The 18,478-nt window shown below is 43.7% G+C and overlaps 1 protein-coding gene across 1 annotated transcript in view; it reads left to right on the forward strand.

Annotated features, from left to right (window-relative positions):
• The window catches only part of ANKFN1 (ankyrin repeat and fibronectin type III domain containing 1), a 95,407-nt gene extending 81,077 nt beyond the window's left edge, over window positions 1–14,330 (forward strand). Inside the window, exons 16-18 of the mRNA XM_090059687.1 lie at window positions 2,809–2,975; window positions 6,930–7,149; window positions 10,659–14,330. Coding sequence (XP_089915813.1) covers window positions 2,809–2,975; window positions 6,930–7,149; window positions 10,659–11,452 — 1,181 coding nt within the window. The 3' untranslated portion in view covers window positions 11,453–14,330. The remainder of the gene's footprint in view (window positions 1–2,808; window positions 2,976–6,929; window positions 7,150–10,658) is intronic.
• Window positions 14,331–18,478: the final 4,148 nt, after the last annotated feature.

Below are 18,478 nucleotides of genomic sequence, written 5' to 3' on the forward strand. Positions count from 1 at the left end.
CCTGCCCCGCTGCTGGCTGGGGTGGCACGGGCTCCCGCCTGGCTAATGGGGAAGTGAAGAGGTAGATGTGCTTGCACAGCCCCTGAGGTCTCTGTCCCCGCTTTGCCCCAAGAGAAGGATCTAGGAGGGACCAGGAGGAGCTCCCAGTGATTTTCATAGGGCTGGGACAGGAGAAGAGGGGAAGCTGCTGAGCCTGACGTAGTGTTCACAGCCAGGGAGGCAGGGGCCCTGTTTGTTCCCTCTTTCTCCCCTTAGGCAGATTTCATAGATTTGTAGGGTCGGAGCAGATCACCGAGTCTGACCCCCTGGCCTGGGCAGGAAAGAGCGCTGGGGTCAGACGACCCCGGCCAGGTGCTCGTCTAAGCTGTGCTTTAGCTGCGTTTGCTGAGGAGGAGAGTCTGGGGGGCTGTGGAGAGAAACAACCATTCGCTGGGATGGGGAGATGGTGCCCTGTGTTCAACGATGAAAAGTTTGGTGGTGAGAACAGACCTTATAGTTTCATAGTTTCTAGGGTCGGAAGAGACCTGAGCAGATCATCTAGTCCGACCCCCTGCCATGGCAGGAAAGAGCACTGGGGTCAAACGACCCCAGCAAGGTGTACATCCTTACCTGGTAGCTGGGATGTGGCTCTATGCAGTTGCCGAGGCAAAGACCCCCATTCCCAAACCTGCCAGGGGCCCGGGTGAGAAGCCTGATTGCAAAAGACGGAACATCTTGTACCCGACACTGTACACCGCAGATCAGGATAGTTTTAAATATATTCCTTGCTTTTAAGGGTGCTTTTTCCCCCCTTGCGTGAAGCACCAAAACCAGGCTGCAGTCTGCAGACCTCCTTCTCCCCATTAACCTGTCACAGATTGCTGGCCTGATTTACGTGACTCACACCATGAGGACACATCTCTACAAATGGCATTTATTTGCCGTCGGAAATGTGCAGCGCAGCTCACGGCCCAGTGCTCACTGGACCACAGGTGTCCTGCACTTGGTCAGCTCTCCTGCGTTTCGGAAGGTCACGTAGATTTGCATGTTGGCAATCTCAAAGGTAGAGATTTAAGAGCGCACTTAGTTGCATGCTAGAAAATGGTGGTGAGCTACGGCCCAGTTTCTGCATTCATTAAAAGCATGTAGTAAATGTGAATCAGGATCATGTTTTTCAATCCAGTTGTGTCCAAAGGAGAGCCTAGCATGAAACTAACAGGAGGCAATGGGTAAGAGTCCAACCGTCTGAAGTCCTGAGATGGCAGTTAATGCCACTTGTGATGCAGGAATGAAGAATTCAGCCACAGGTTTCAGATGCTTCTTAAATTGTACTGTGGCCTAAGGCAGGAGAAAATCTAGCAGGGCATCCATGGATGAGGATGAAAAAGGCCATGGGAATGGATGGGGAAATGTAGACAGTGCAGTTTGCTGCAGGCAGTAGGACAAGGGCAATATCTAATCTGGCAGCCTGTGCCCACCCCGCTCTGAACAGTTGGGCTTCTGGGAGGGGGAGTGAGGCAGAAGGAACAGCACTGAGAGCTGAGCTCCACATTTTGAATAAAATAAGCAGTACTATGGCCATGCACAGGTGACATTTTCTATCTGATTTATTACTTCTGTATCCCCAATGTTCTATAAAATGGCTGTGATTCACATCTAAAATATTAGAAGCTTCCATTCCCCATTAGCTGGCGGCTACCAAATGCATAATTGCCTAACCACAAAAGACTATGTTGAAGCAACATTTGTTAAAGTAACATTAAAGGGTCTGACTTAAAACCACAAAGGCTAGAAACTCCAGCACTGAAGCTGAAACCGCGGCTGTAATTCACTCAAGAGTGCAGCACGTATGGCATATCTACTGGAAGACCACACACTGTTCAGACTAGATCTCTGCATGACCAAGGCGTAAGAGCGGAAAGCTGAGGATAAGTTTCTCTTTCTGCTCTCACGTCTTCGGGGTCCCTTCACTCAGATTCGGTCTTTGTTGGGATTGCAAAGTTTTTATGGCTTAATTTCTATTTTGTCTATCATGTTACATGCACAAGAGAGAGAGATGCCCTCTCTTATTTCTATGTCCATGTTTTGGATTGAAACCTGGGCGCAAAGGCCCCTAGATGTGCTAAGCTACCTTGGTACATAGTTAATAACCCAGACTAAAGCACAGAGAGGTACCAGCACTAGCAAGCCAGCTGCCACTCAGACTGACGTTTTCTCAGCTGTCTTTACTGCACGTGAATTAGGGCCCTTGCATAGCCCAGCGGAAGTGAGGGTGGCCACACTGCAGGAAAACACCCTCGCTGCCACGGCTGGGCTGGTGTCACCTCTCCGTGGCACAACTCCTGAGCCGCTCGTGAACTCTCTCTCAATGGGGGGAGCTTGTCTCATTAACACCTGTCGAGGTGTTGATTCGGCCTCTCCGCTCTTGGGCCGGCCACCTTGAGTTGAGGATGTTGGTCTGTGGACGGGACCAACAACTTGAGGTGCGGCTCAAATTAACTTTGTCGTGAAAGCAAGCCCAACATGCATGCCAGGGAAAGCAAGCACACCATGCTTGCCAGGGAAATGCAGAGTCTGGAGACAGCCGGCAGAGGTAGATCCCTAAACAGGGGGATCTGGCCGTTTGTAGGACTATATGGGATGTCAGTGCGGTTATACCAGAGTATGAAAAAAGGGAATCCAGCCCTTGTCATTTATTTCTGCCTGAACATATTCTATCAAGGGTTTTAATACGTACGGTTAATTAGAACTGGTGTTGAGAAAGAAAGACTTCAGCATTTCAGGACCAGACTATAACACTATTTCTTTTTTGCTCTGCCCTTTTCACAGTTCATTTTTGCTGTTACAAGGAGAAATTTATTAGTCTGTATTGCCGCCTTTCTGCTGTCATAGAGCTGGACTCTCTGAAAACCCAGCAGTCCCTAAGGGAAGCAATTTCAGACAGTGAAGTCGCTGCAGCCAAACAAAGACACCAGCAAGTGTTAGACTATATACAGGTAACAGTCTGTTTCTGTCTAGTTCAAGGAGACTTTTTAAGATGTTTCTCAAAAGTGGCATGGAGCTGTATGGAAACTCAATGGACAATTATTCACAACATTATTAAAAGACCACTTGTGTCAGAAGTACAATTTTGTTTTTATGAAATCCAGCCCCACAACATGATTCCTTTGGTTTGTTGCTTTTACAAAAAAAAAAACACACCAAAAACAGGGAGAGGAAAAAAAAGAAAGCAAGAAAAATGTGGATAAAAATCAAGTGACAGTTGCACTAAAATGTTCTGGTTCTACAAGTCCTCTCTTCCACGTGGGCAGCAAGCCTGAATTTGGATCGTGGCTTCTCTCTCTTGCAGAGGACGCTTTTTCTTTTTTTCACTGCCAGGTTGCAAAGACAAAAAGAAAATGAAAAGTTCTGGCAAGAGCATATGCTGTATCTAGAGATTATTGGCAATGAAAATGATCTGGATACAGTCTTCTCCAGTGACATCCCAAAGAAGCAAGCAGGGGCAGGTCAGCCATCTGGGGGGCTCTTTTATGTCAGGCTTGGCTCTTGCAAACCATTTGGTCATTAATTGTATCAGGTGCGACCTCAGCACAATGTTGGTTTTGCACTGAATCCACCTAGGGCACAAATAATCTATACAGCCGTTATGATCTTCTTTTGGGGCCGACGCTAATTAAAAGAGGGGCTGAGATTACTGTTTGTCCTCCTGTGAAGGGCTTTTGTTGCAGGCACATATATGTGCGTACCTGTTGACTGTTTCTCCTGTCCCTTGCCCTATACCCAGATCCCCCTTTGCATTGACTCCTTTGGAGTTGCTATGGGGCCTTGCATGGCAGCACGTCCTACTGAGCTTCTGCCTCAGTTGTTCCCCCTCAACCCCACACTCCATCAGACGTATTAATCCTAGTGCCTGAGGGCTTCTGGGTGACTTTCACCCTTCATGCAAGAAAAAAAACAGATGTATATTAATTGCACGGGCATTATAGGCATAGCTATTACACCTTTGGGGTGTTTCGATTCCTAATTGAATTCGGAGGAAAACACAGGAGAGTATTTCAAACCTCAGGGTTTTGTACTGAATGATTGTGACAGTGTATTAGCCTTGTCAGGTTTCCTCTCAAATGAAAACCATCTGTATTCTACCTATTGGCAAAAAAACCTCTCAGCCCGCCACACGGCACAGCCTTCAGTGGCAACCACAAAACCGCAAAAGCGTTTGTGTGATCCCAGATCTAAAACAGTGTTGAAGTCACTACACAAACCAAACGTTGTAAATAGCAAAGGAGCCTATATAAGTGCTGTTCTGCAAAGCAGTTGGAGGGCAAGCAAGAGTAAAAATAAAATAGTAGATAAGGTACTTGGAGTCCTAACCCGCACATTAGGCAGAATGAAAAGGCAAACACGTACTCAAGTGCCGATGCTGAAATTGCAGCTGAGTTATCATGTATACAGTGAAAAACTTCAAATACTCTGAAGCTGAAAAAGAAGCCCAGTTCATTAAATATGCCTGGTCTGTTATCCTGGGAGATGCCTTACAATGGCATCAGAGAGAAAAGCAATAGAATATGCTTTTTAATAAAGAAATGAATCCTTCCGCATGCAGTTTGGAGATGAGTTGTAGTATTGCCCCTGTGATTTTTCACTGTGCATATTTCATCCTGCCCTTGTGAATCCTGATTAGGGTAAGAGACTGCAGCCGTCGTGGAGGGAGTCTGTGTGTCAAATTCTACGAGTGTGATAAAGGATCTGATGGGTCATTTGTCCTCCCTCTTCTGCAGTCACTTGCACCAAGACAAAATGAGTGTAAAATGGGCTCTGTGAATGTGGTGGATGACAGGCGCTATAAAGTGCAGCCTCCAACTAACTTGATTCCTGCACTGCACCTCTCTTTCCCACACCCAGCACACATGGCTACTGCTCACTTCTGCATGGTCACCAACTGCCAGTTCAATGCAAGTTATTTTACTTTAGACCCTTTACACTTGAACCCTTCTCCTGCCATTGTCCTTAACCTTACTGCTGCATCTGACTACTTTGACTTGAGGGTAATTGATATAAGTATTTTTAAAGGTATTCTTTAGTGCTCAGTCTTGCCTTGTGAACAGGAGCCTATACTAAAAGGATGCAGCGATGTGGTTTTCCAGAGGGATCTGAGAGAAGGGTACTGCATCTGGGGGTATTGCACCCACCGTTACATCCCTTGAACCAGCTGCAATGCCATTTAGTCTTCAAAACTGTTGAACTGATTAAAGATAACCCTTGAATACTACTATCAGAAGACTCTCATGATCCACAGTAAGGCCCATGTCTTTCTTTGACAGACACTTAAAGTCATCCTGCCTCAGTTTAGACATGCTGCCACAGGCCAAGGCGTCGTGTGTGGAACTAGGGCTCAGTACAGACCCGATTCCCATTAGCCTTAATGAAATGGGTGCAGACTAAAAATGCTTACGGGAAGATAAAGCGAGGGATTTAGGGTTATTGATCCAGTGCAGTTTTACAGCTTTCCCTTTATGAATAATGAACTGGTATACTAGAGTTTGAGATGGGTGTTTTGTCTTTCAGTGCAACCAAAACAATGAATAAATAAGGTCTAATATCTGCTTCGTGCTCCTGGGGAAATATGCTAGCGGACTTGGTCCAGCTCCCAGAATACTGCCACCGTGCTGGTTAACCCCTGGTCAGCCGTCTCGGCTGAAAGGGCCAGGGTTAAATGGGGGAAGAAAAACTGAACTGCTTCTTAGTCACTCCTAGAGCTGGGCCTTTCAGGTCAATGCTGAGATCCCTTAGCCCAGCAAATGGAGAAGCTTAAAAGCCTGTTGTCTGTGTTACTCCTTCTCTGTGGATGCATAGAGGAATTAATTCTCTAGCGTGTTGCTCTTTGTGTGGCTCTGGACCATAATTTCATAAAACAGCAAGCCTAATTGTCTCATTTTGCACCACTTAACTTCATCTATTTCAATAGACCACTGGGGCAACCGGGAGCTGAATCAAGGCCATTCTTTGTAAAGCAGGGATTTAAAGTGCAAACATATTGCTTCAGACACTTTACCCACTATGTTGGGGAACATTACCAATTATAGACCCGATCCCCCGAGCCCTTTGAAATTAGAAGGAGTCTTTCCATTGACTGCAATGGACATTTGGTATAAACTTATAAAAGAAATGTAAGCAGAGTGTATCCGAGATCCAGGGAGAAAGCTCACAGCTTTTGGGAAGTGTCACTTTAAAGGGACCCCTTTGAGTGCACCTATACAACACCCACTGATTTCAGTTGGCATAGAAATGCCAAAGGGGGACAGAGTGACTGGCACTTACTGCGGTGGGCAGGGATGTGGGAGTCTTACTTTCAAGTGCTTGTTCTATCTGATTCAGAGCAAGCTGGGATGAAATCTCTGCTCTGAATAGAAACTTGAGTCTCTGTCTCCGACAGGCCAGGCGGGTGCCCTAACCCTCAGCACAAACGTGCAGAGTTACTTCCTCAATTGAACAGCTCAGGTTCTGCTTGAAAAATCAGATTAAGCACTGTGACATAACCCCGTGACCAAAATGTTCAAAAAGTCTTGGTTTTATTTCACTGCAGAATAAAACCAACTTTTAAAACCCCTCGAGCTGCCTCAAGTAATGAACAGGCATCCTGGGTTAGAAATAAATCTGACCCTAAGGAAAGGCCAGACCTTGAATGTTGGCTAGAGGGATATACTTTGAAGGTTGGGCTGGAGCTGGACTTCCCTGTTTTTTATCTATGCTCCATCAGTTGTAGTAGTTTTATAGCAGATTTGTACAGGCAGCAACTCTATGCCTCCCAAAGCTTTGGCTTAAAAATAAATATATAAAAAAACCCATTTCAGTAGGCTTTCAAAGGAAGCCAAAACTATTACCTTCAATATGGGGTGATTTGCAGCATTTCCACACTCTCTCCCTTTTTTTTTAATCTTTTTTCTCTGAAGCAAATTGATGAGATCTGGCGTGAAATGCGATGGATCACTGAAGCGCTGCAGTATGCCAGGTACAAGCAGCCAGCAGCTGGATTTCCCATAATGAAACTTGTGGACCTTTCAGAAGAACAGATTCAGAAGAAGATAAGTTCAACATCGTCCCATCTAGATTGTCTTCCATCACCACCACCATCACCAGAACTTAAGAGCCAGAGGAGAAAAGCTTTGAGTGGTAAGTGATATTTTTTTTCCCCCTGTTGTTTCAGTTTGCCCAGGGAAACAAAGTAGAAAATCAGGATAACCCACTGAACTCCACATTTTACACTGGGAGCTAGTCAGTGATATTATCTCCAGGCTGATTGAGGTGTTTTGGTAATTCTTCTGGTTGTAAGTGGTTTTTTTCTTTCTTTAATTTAAGCCAAACATTGAATAAAATAAGCTTAAAGGAAGCATGGAGGTATCAGATGACAGTAGACTCCAATCCTACCTTCAGCAGTGGCCTGTCAAATTGCATAATCTCAAATTATGGCAATGACAGCTGTAGAAACTTTCACTGCAGAATCACTCTCTTCCATCTCTGTGCCAGTGGCACCCGTTCCTCTCCTTCCCCCATTCCCACCATACTGCTTTGTCAGGCCACTTCCCTCCCACCCACCCCCACCCCCCAAAATGCCTTTCCCACTCCAACAGCTTCAAAATGATCTCTGCTGTCATGCCTCTCACTTTGGGTCCAGGCTGGTGCCCATTGAAGTCAGTGGATGTATTCCCAGTGGGCAACAGAGATCTCTATCCCTCGTTTGTTCTGCTCACAAGAAGTCAACCAGACAAGGCAAAATTAACATATACATTGGGATTTTCAAATGAACCTAAAAAATCCAATATGATCTTGGTGCTTAAGGTCCTTCAGCACCATTCAGCACTCCAGCTGGAGTAGCTAGTTGTTGGGCACATGGATGTTATCTGCCGGGGCTTGGGGTGGCTGTTTTATTCAGAGCTTGCCCTTTCTTCAAACTCATCACTCGTTGCTCTAAACACATCTCCTCGGTTGGTAGGACCCATGTCCCATCTGGCTTGATGTAGAGTTTTGCAGTTCTCCCACTCTTGGAGTGGGGATGCTCCACGCAGGTCTAAGAGGACACCATCAAGGACACCTTCAAGAGCTTGCAACCAGTGAGATAGTACCTAACGTTTGATACGTGTAGCAAAACACGGGGGAAGTTGCTCCAAAACAGCAAAGTTGGTAGAATTTTAATCTTAGGCTTCACTACATGTTCGTTTAGCTAAGGCTTCCCTCTTGAGTTGCAGAAATAGAACAGGCCACGATTACAATCTTTTATTGAGCTCCTGAGCTCTTGGGACCCAGCCTCGTCTTGTTTTCCTTTCTGAAGAGCAGGTCTCTTAAAATGTTCCCTTTCCTGGGGGATCTTTTTCTCAGAGCCCATATACCTGGGCCAATAAAGATACTACCTAATAGTCATTGTTACCAGGCCAGCCATGTATCTCAGACGAGTTTTGCCAGCCAGTTAGGGGAATGTCCCTATGGTGGTTGTTCTGTTGTTGAGCAGTTAGGAGCCATTCAAACATAATGACTTGCAGTTACTGACCTTGCGTGCTGAAGCTGTCTGCTGTGCCACGATATCCCAGCCTCCTGTCTCCAGGAATCCCATGCCTAAAACCCAAGATCAGTATTCATTAGTGAATTCATTAGCCAGCTCACTTCATGCTGTACTTTGGAGGCAGAGTGGGTGTAGGAAGGACCACAGCACTGGGAGGCATAATGTCCTAGATTCTGTCACTTAGTTGTGACCTCAGGCAATGACTTTGGTGAAGACAGTACACTGAATTAATGACTGTATAATGTAAAATGCTAATCAGTCAGAGGTGATATTCATCCCTATGCACAGAGCATGCACTGTAGGTATCTTCTGGTATCATAATCTCTGTTTTGAGGATCCGGTCTCTAGGCTGGCCTGCGCAAGGATGATTTTCATCCACAGAAATTCAATCTTTTGAGCCATAAAATGAGAAATAAAAGTATTGAGGAAGAGCTTGCTGAAAATGTATCTTCTGTGTGAGAGCGCAGTGTTCCCTAGAGACACCAAAGAATATTTCAGAAGACCAGAGCCAAGTGTTTCGTGGTGACCCCTGGCCATCCTTTCCTTCCACCTTTGGGCAGCTCTCTGTTTTTGCACTCATTCTTTCCTGTGATCATTCAGTTTTGGTTTGCTGGAACAGCTGAGCCATTGGGTCCACTTTGGTTTAATTCATTCGGCTAGCTCGTTGTCTCCCGTGTCCTAGACGGACCCTTCAGAACACAAAGTTAAGCAAATAAGCGAAACGTTAAACACGTTTTATTGTCTGTTATTGCTGCTCTGAAGAGCTGGAAAATTAAACGGATGAAAGAAAAGGATTGCAGCACGGAGAATGGAAGCAAATTAAACAGCAGCACCTGATTTTATTATTTTTATTTTTTTAAATAGGATAAGGACTTTGGGGGGAAAAAAGTAAACCATCATTCTGCTGAGTTGTCATTAGCAATGAGTTAATGACATGGTAGAAACAAAAGCTACAGACGCTGCATTGAACAACTGCCATGACCATTTCAGTCATAATAACTTATTTCAACTCCTCAGTGGCATTTTCCTACAGCCAAGGAAACCACGTAAATCTGCTGTTATTAGATTAAAAGAAAAAGAAAACCCAAAGAAGTTGAGTGGAAACTGTGGCTTTTGTACAAGCATATGTCAGTTTAATCCATTATACAATGATGATTCCACGCTCCCCCCCGACCCCCCCGGGCCTCTGGGCCAATTTCTGCTATTCATAACGTGATGTAAATGCAGAATAGCCCTGTTGACTTCTGTAGCGATACTTGGCATTAACACGATGCAATTCAGAATATATTCTGTCCCCTGTGTGGAACTAGTGTGTCATTCCCCATGGCGTGTGGTAGCTTACACAAATGCAAAGTGAGTAATGGGTGTTATTTTATACCCAATTTGTATGTACTTTGATCTGATACAACTGACTACCTATAGTGAAGGACATTAGAGAATCAAACTTGCCATGGCACATATGCCACATCAGCTGTAGCATTTGGCCCGTATTTTGCCATGGTTGGAGAATTGCAATGACTTTGGTGCTATAGCTGGGCTGAACTTTGATTAGCACATTCACCCATGGGTGCAATTTGTCCATTTTGGATTTGGCCATGCCTTCTAAAACCTAGGAAGACAAAAGCAGTTTGTTCATCCTGCTATTAAACTTTTTCTTTTTTTTGCCACTCCCATTAAAAATATACAAGGCCATCTCCTGCTCTCGGTTAAGTAGGTGTAAAACCAGAATGACTCCATTGATTTCTAAAAAGGGAACAGGATTCTCTGTGTCTAAAATGTCAATCCCCATGATATTTAGTGAAAATCAAATGAAAGAAAACGAGTCATTTTAAAATTTCATCTCATCCCCAGTGCTTCTCTTGTGCTGTCCTCCTTTCACCACATAAATGCTGCCTGCCCTTCCTAGTTCTTACTGTCCTCTACCAGCCGTAAATCCACCACCGCTATTGTCTGTGCTACTGTCATCTGGCTGGGTGGAAAATTCCACAAAGGAAATACACAGATATTGCCAGAAGCTTGGCCAATATTCATTTTGCTTCCAAGCTAAGAAGAATATACACTAATGGCATTTAAGCAGCCCGTCTAAGTGCATGTCCGGTTAGTGGCTAATCTGTTCTGTTTTCAGATTCCCAGCCCTGCTCGGATGAAGAAGGCTGCTCTGAAGTGTTTCTTCCAACTGACAGCGACTACGATTCCAGCGACGCCTTGAGCCCCAGAGAACTAGACTTAGTTTATTCCTCCCCGCATGATATATCCCAGCAGGTAGGCGGTGGCCTGGGTGGTAGTGCACCTGATGTTCTCCAAGTACATGACATGAAGCCTTGTCTGACGTTGAAGGAGGATCCGAAAGCGAGCAGTGCCTTGGATGCTAATGCTGAATATTGCACGGCGTACATAAACAGTCTGACGATAGCAGGGCTGACGTCAAAAAGCACAGAGAAGACTTCCAGTTCCAGGCAGGCTCTGAGCTTCTTGGGGAAAAAAAAGCTGGGGAAGCATCAGCACTATAACTACTTCAGCCGGCACCATCGCTGGCTGCGCGTGCACAGCGAGACTCAGCCCGCGTCGCTCTCCGAGGGGGTGTACACACAGCATCTCATGAGAGCGACCGAATTATCCCAAGAGCCTACCTCCAGCGAGCAACAATTTCCCGCTGATGGGCCTCGGAGCACTTTCTTACTTCATACGACAAGCCTTCCAGAAGACGGGAAAGGCAAGTATGAGGAATCGAGGCAGAACATCCGCAGGATATGCGTTGAACCTTACAAGACCACGCTGCTGGACGAAGAAGGCAAGCCTTGGGCACTGAACGCACAATCTGTAGGACACGGGGATTTGCACAACGCCACAGGACAAAAAACGGGTTCGGATGACCAATCGAATTCTCCCCTCTCTGAAATATTCAGTAGCACACTGTAGGAGTTTGTATCAGGTTATTGCACTGCCCCTCACTGCCCACAAGTGGCATAGAGAGCATTTTGAATATAGCGCTGTATTTTCGAAACAACCTTTAAAATTCAGATCCTCATCTGGAATGCACACTGACTTCAGATGAGGATCCAGCCTTAAACACTGGTCCCTGGTGGCGAGCGCAAAATTGTTTGCATCTGCAGTTTTGCCGAAATTATCATTTTCAGGCACATGCGACAGACATTCATCATCTAACATAATGGTCTGTGACTTCAAATAGGTAATTAGGCATTGACATTTTCCTAATTACTCCCACAAATGTTGAGGCATGCAGAATTTCAGGCACAAATGATTTTGCCTATAAAGCTAGCAGATGCTCTCTGAGATATCTCTCCTCTCCATCTCTGGTTAAGGTCACTTGAAAAAGATAACAAAAGATGTGTTTTCTCTTCTTCCCTGTAAATATTTCCACTTCCCAACATGCACTTTCTGCAGATTTGGTTTGTAGACACCTAAAGACACTGAATGGTCTAGCGAATGAAGATACCAGACATACTTTTGAGTTTGTCCCCAGTTCTAGAGAAATTAAATCTAGCAATTTCTGCTACATACAGTCAGCACCAACTCCAAACACTGGCATACCCCAATGTAACTGCAGTCCTTCATATTTATTTCAAACCCTTAGATTTAAAGGAACACAAATATCTGACAGTATTATTCTCCGAACCTAGAAGAATGATTGCCATTTTACATCAAGAGCCAAGGGAATTATCTAGGTTTGCCTGAGCTGGCCTGACGGGTCAATGAATAATACATCAAAGGTTTAATGGGATTTAAATGGAGCACAGGCCTTGTTCTGCCCCTCTGCACAGACTGTATACAGGTATTGTCAGTACTATTAGAGATGAATCCATAAAAATTAGTTCCAAGCCTGTCTTTTTTTCAGGTCTGCCTGTAAAATTCCAGGGCGTGAGGATCAATTCTTTTATATTTGGACACTTAGAAATTTAGATCTGCGTCTAGATCGGAGAAAACTTGAGCAATTTGGATCTAGGGTGCTGATTCGGGTCCATATCTGGTCACTCTGTAAAAGGTCGTGGAAAAAGATAGTATCTGGACATGCTCAACTTCCCTAAGGACACCTCAAAATGAGTCCCATTATTTTATCATTTCCAACATGAAGTATGGCTTACAGACTCTTAAACTCCAGAAGATGCCCTAGAAAACTAAATGCATATTAACGAGAGCCATAATCCCTGGATCGTTTTAGTGCAAACATTCTTAGGCTTTGGACAAATTAACAGAAGTGGAGAGAGACCCCCAGGTGCTGTGCAGGCATTTGACTTTTAATTTTTCTTATACAGTTCTTGAAGCTTAGTTTTATAGGTCACATTCCTACTGGTAAAATTCGCGCACTCCATGTTTGCCCAGCTTTCTCCTTTTTCAGTATTTCAGCCTCCACATGGATATACTCTAAGGCTTCCAATAAAGCTATTTGAGTCTAATATGAAAGTTTAGAAGTCCTTGAGATGAAGGTAAGCACTTGGCACATAATCTGTGCTCCTTATTAAACTAGTATTTCCATAAAGCCCCGGACTATTAAAATCCCATAACATTTGGGCAGTATGTAGAGGCCAAGAAAAGTATCTTTGTTCTGATCTTAGGGAAAACAGTTTCTCAGAGGCATTTACATTTGTAATTCCCCATGTTGTTAGTGGTGGTTTTTTCATACGTATCCATCTCTTCGCGTATCACACGGACACCATCCAAAGCCTACCGAGAATGGAAAGACTCCCATTCACTTGCAGAAGCTTTGGATCAGGCCCACACCAGAAATTCGTGTCGGAGGGGAGGAGGCAAGGAGAAACGTTAGGCCTGCTTACAGCTGGAAGAGTAGGTGTTTCAGGCTTTACCCCACGTGGAAGTACAGGATAGGGGAAAAACACGAGCCACTAGAAGGCAAAGAGGTGCAGTTAGCCATGTTAGTCTGAAGTCGGGTAGAAGGCAGGATAGATCTGCACCTTACAGACTAACTAAAGTAGATTTATGTAGATGAAGCTTGTCTCATCGCATGCTGTGAAAGGTTGCACACAAAGCAGTGTGCAAGGACAGAGAGCTCTGAATACACCATAGAGCCAGACCAGGCTGTTGGCAGCAAAGATTGTGCCAAGTTGTTACTCACGGTCATTGATAAAATGTTCTTTATCAGCAGGGACCAGGATGATTTGGTGCCTGCGCTGTGTGGGCAAAACAATTCACAGTGCACAGTACAGCACCTAGTCCTGTGGGGGCCTGACCCATTTGACCGGTAAGCAAAAGGACCATAGTTATATTTAATAAAAATAAACTTTTATTGGGCTCTGATCTCTATGATGAGCTCTGAGCTCTCTTTTATTGGGCTCTTCTAAAATGAGAAGCTCCTAAAACACATCCTGTCTTGCTCAGGTGCTCCAAGGGTGCCCCCTGCAACTGGGGCTTGTGATCACAAGCCATCCCCCCACTCCCTCCCAACAGAACAGGCTGCACTCTGCTAGTTAGACTGAGATGATAGAAGACCTTTTTTTTTTTCCCCACCTCTGCTCTTTATTACTTCCAGAAGCAGCCCCGCATCTAATATAACTCCAATGACCAACTTCTTTGCTGCTGTGAAGGGGTTGATTTCTGTGGAGTTTTACCTGTTTGTACCAGCAGAAAATCTGACCCCGAGATTGCAAACCAAAGTTGCAGTTCAGCCCTACATCTTGATTCCAATGTTGTTTCATATAACTGTGTTTAAATAACATTCAAGGCATACTTCCTTCATCCCATTACCTCCATGCTGAGGTTCTCACACATACTTTAACTTTCAGAAGCATAACCACATGTCATCACTTCATTTTGAAACAGACGGTCAAAGTAATGAGTGATTGGTACTGGGCATAAATACTTCGGTGGGGGTGGGGGGGTAAGACTTTGGGTTGTCATTTGATTTAAATATCTGTCCTACTAATTACTGTCCCTAGGTATCGAGTCAGTCATTGGGTAAGCCAGTGCCTTTTAAGAGTGTTAGCAAGTACTCAGTAATTTAAATGAATAGTTAAAAAAAAAAAAAGGTGTCTTTCAATAATAAAGAACAAAACACAGTCAGAATAGCAGTTATAATGCTTTGTGCTTCTGTAGCACTTTATGACAGGGTGTCTCAAGTGCTTCATAAGTGGTGATGCTGATTCAATCTACTTAAAAGAACCCCCTGCAGAGTAGGTAAATCTTATCCCCATTTTAGAGTTTGGTAAATCGGGGCAGAGAGGTTAAGTGGCTTTCCCAAGATCACAAACCAGTCATGGAGCCAAAGGCAAAGGCCCACAGTAAAGAACAAAACCCAGGGATAAATCTTGGTCCCCGGATCCAATCACTAGACCACACTCCCCACAGAACACAGTCTCTTCTGTAATGAATCTTGCACAGACACATGACAGGCCAGAGGTCTGTGCTTCCTGTGCACCTGCATATTGCTAGCTAGATCATCAGCTGCTATAAATGAGCATAGACATAGGCCCAAATAGGCTTACACACACACACACCTGGATAAAAATCTATTATTCACATTGGCTAGGTATAGACATTCAAAAAGCCTGTGGTCAAATCGATCTGAGTTGCATAGTTTTCTGTAAGGAGCATAGTTTAGATCGGTAGCAAACAGAATGCACATTTGGCCGGGTGGGCACAAGTCGGTACACTGGGTCCTGCCATTTTTAAACCGATCTGTGCGCCAAACTTCTGTTCTGTTATGGGTGTAAACTGGTTTCTGATCACTTATCCCAGTAAAAGTGTAATGTCTGTGCCTGGCCCATAAAGCCAAGCGTACCCTATTCATTTGAAGTATTTCACAAAGGAGTATAATTTCACCTGGGCCACCCCTTTTCCGTTTGCAGACATGATGCAAGCAAAATGTGCCTTCATTTTGTGTACCCACAAACGAATTATGTGGATCCATGTCTTCACAGCTGTAGATCTAAAACTTCCCGATTTGTGCTGGCAGTTTAGCAGCCAGATAGACAAGTACAGAGACTGGCACCCACAGTTCATTGCATCTGCAAGAAGGTGGTCTACCCACTGACAATTTGGCTCAAAAAGACCTATCGCTAAAAGCATCCATCTTCCATGCTTGTGTGTTTGCTTTGTGAATTAACCTTTACACATTAATTAATGATTGGATTTGCCATATAGCAAAGGCACACGCACAGAAAGCTATAAATTACTACTTCATTGCTGAAGTGTAAATATTTTAAAATGGAGCCAGTAAGGGGGGTGGGAAGAAGGGAATGGAATATTTTATCCTGAACGTTTTATGTTTGGAGTATTTAAATAGCAATGTTTTGGAAAGAGATGGTGCATCTTTACGTTCAGTGGGTTATAAAGAAATGCATTAAGTTGCTGGTCAACTCTTTTAAAATGTTTAAACACATGGCTCATGACTGTTATGTAAAAATTCAATGCAGCCTTACAAACAACAAGGGGTGTAGTGTATTTGAAAATCTGCTGTACACCCTGGAAACTTGTTCTAAGTTCTTGATTCAGAGTGCTCTGAGGTGTTGAACTTTGCCATCAGCAAAAAGTATTTTTAGAAAAGGGCCATGAATTTTCATACAACATGGATTTCATCAAGTTCTGGTCTCTGTTTTTTTCCACTATAGCAGCACATAAGTAGTAAGTCTATTCGCAAATACATACACACACATCATTTTATACACACACACACACACACACACACACACACACACACACACACACACACATATATGTATATGTGTGTGTGTATATGTATATATAATATATAAAAATGTATCTTCTACTTTGACTAAGGAGGATTCATGAGGCTAAATCCTGTCCTTGCTGGCAGAGATGAGAAGCAAGGATACTGGGCCATAGTATCCTTTGCAGGAAGTCAGGGCACGATTCCCCAAGATTCACACCGTGGAAATGAGCACTAGTGCACGCTGCGGGAGCAAAGTGCAGGCATCCCTTCTGCCACCTAGTAATTGCAGCCTTTCACCATTGATTATAGATCGGGCCCCATAGGCAGCTGAAGCTATAGGGGATCTTTCTAACCCACAGAGCAAGTCCCCTCAGAGCTACTGTGTGTGAGTCTTTATATTCATTGTCTGTCTCTTATGGCACACCCCACTTCTTGGATGGGAGAAAAGCCTAAACATCTCCCTGCCTTTCTGCACCATCAGCAGGGGCAAGATTTAGCCTTTAAGCTGGTCGTCTGATGATGAAGAATTTTTCATCTATAACATTTTTTTTTCCAACTATTTATGTTGGTCTAATAAAAGATATCATATTCACCCAAAGAACCTTGTCTGCCTATGATGAAGAAGTACACTGCTATTAAGTTTATCTTATTACGAGGCAATGGAAAACCTCCTGTTTAGAAAGATGGGGTTTTCCTTTTGCTGTCATTGCCAGGGGGTGTGTAACTGATCTAATGTTAATTAATGTTAATTCATTAATACTCATTTTCCTTCAAACTGTGAACTACTTAACAAGCACGTTTTCTGTTAAATTGCACAGATTTCTTTTTTTGTGTTTGCATTTCTATTAATGTCACTTTGGGCCATGTTCTGCCGTCCCTGGGTCTCAAGTCCCCCATCTCGTGCCAGGCAAGTCAAGAGGGGTCCAACTGCTGCGGGTGCTGCAGATTCTCCAGTGATATAACACAGAGCATCTCCATGAAGTCCAAAGTTGCAATGCCGAGTTTGAGAACCTGGCCCAAAGATTGAATCAGGAAACCAATAGATTAATTCCGTCTAAAAATGACAAAAGCCACAGGTGATCCAGGGCCCTTACCTCAGGAAAAAGTCACCTTGAAGTCAATGGGAGTTTTGCCTGAGTGAGGACTGAAGGACACGACATACTGTGGTGCTGTGCCGTGCCGTGCATGGGCCAGTGCTGGAAACAAATATTGCATAATTAAAACACTACATTTAAAAAAAAAAAAAGGGACCAAATGTGATTTTCAGGTTATGCAATGAATCCTCCATTAAATGCAATGGGAGTTACGTAGACTCGCCCCCGAGGAAGGTTTTGGTCCCAAACTTTTTAAATTGAAAAATACTTAGGACTGCTGCTTTTTTCCTCAGAGAAAAAGTAATATAAGTGAAGTGTTCAAGGCAGCATTTAATTGCTTCCTGCCTTGTTTGTACATAGCAATTTGGCTGTTTATTGGTTGTCTTTGTTCTGATTTTTATTGTAACTTGTTGCTATACATGCAACCAAGTGTTTGTTAAATTTGGTACATTATAATGCACAATTTTGTGTGCTTTAAATACTTTGTAAATACACAGATGAACAATGTATGCTGTGTTAACTGTGATCTTGGAACTTTACATAATATTTTCATGCATATGTATCTACAGTTTGAAAATATCAATATGTGTATTGGGGATGGCTGTGCACCAAGAATAAATGAGCACCGTATGACTCATGCTTCTTTAATAATTTCTGGATGAGGCATGTACATTAAGTAAAATAGAAGATGGAAATAATTTTCAAAACTACAGGTATTTTTGATAACTTCAGATGTTTAATACTATTTTAGGGGGGGGAAATTGGTCACCAAAAGAAAATATTAGATCTATTCGAGTGAATCATTGTCATCACGATGTTCTTAACATGGTATATTTATTTTTGTTTCATCGGACATCTGGAAAACTAGTTCTTTTGTGTTTTAGAAGATGAGAAGTGCTGTTGCATTCTTATGACTAACACAGACTCTTTTAGATAACCTTTATAGACCCTAAAGCTCAATATTACCATATATTCTTGTGTATAATCTTCACACAGAAACGTCCCACAAATCTCCTGATGGGTTACAAACAGAAGCTTCTCTGGCCCTTGATCTTCACCCCATCCATCCACTTATCATGGGGAAAATTAATTCTTTTCAAGCCAAAAATATCAAATCTGGGTGTCCAAATTTTGGATCCTGTATCCCTATTCGGATGCTTACATAGAATTGGCCCGAGTTGCTGGAGAGAGAAAAAAAATCACTGA

This window comes from Crocodylus siamensis, chromosome 8, assembly GCF_052110815.1.
Source record: "Crocodylus siamensis isolate JL-2025a chromosome 8, ASM5211081v1, whole genome shotgun sequence".
NCBI classification, from domain to species: Eukaryota; Metazoa; Chordata; order Crocodylia; family Crocodylidae; genus Crocodylus; species Crocodylus siamensis.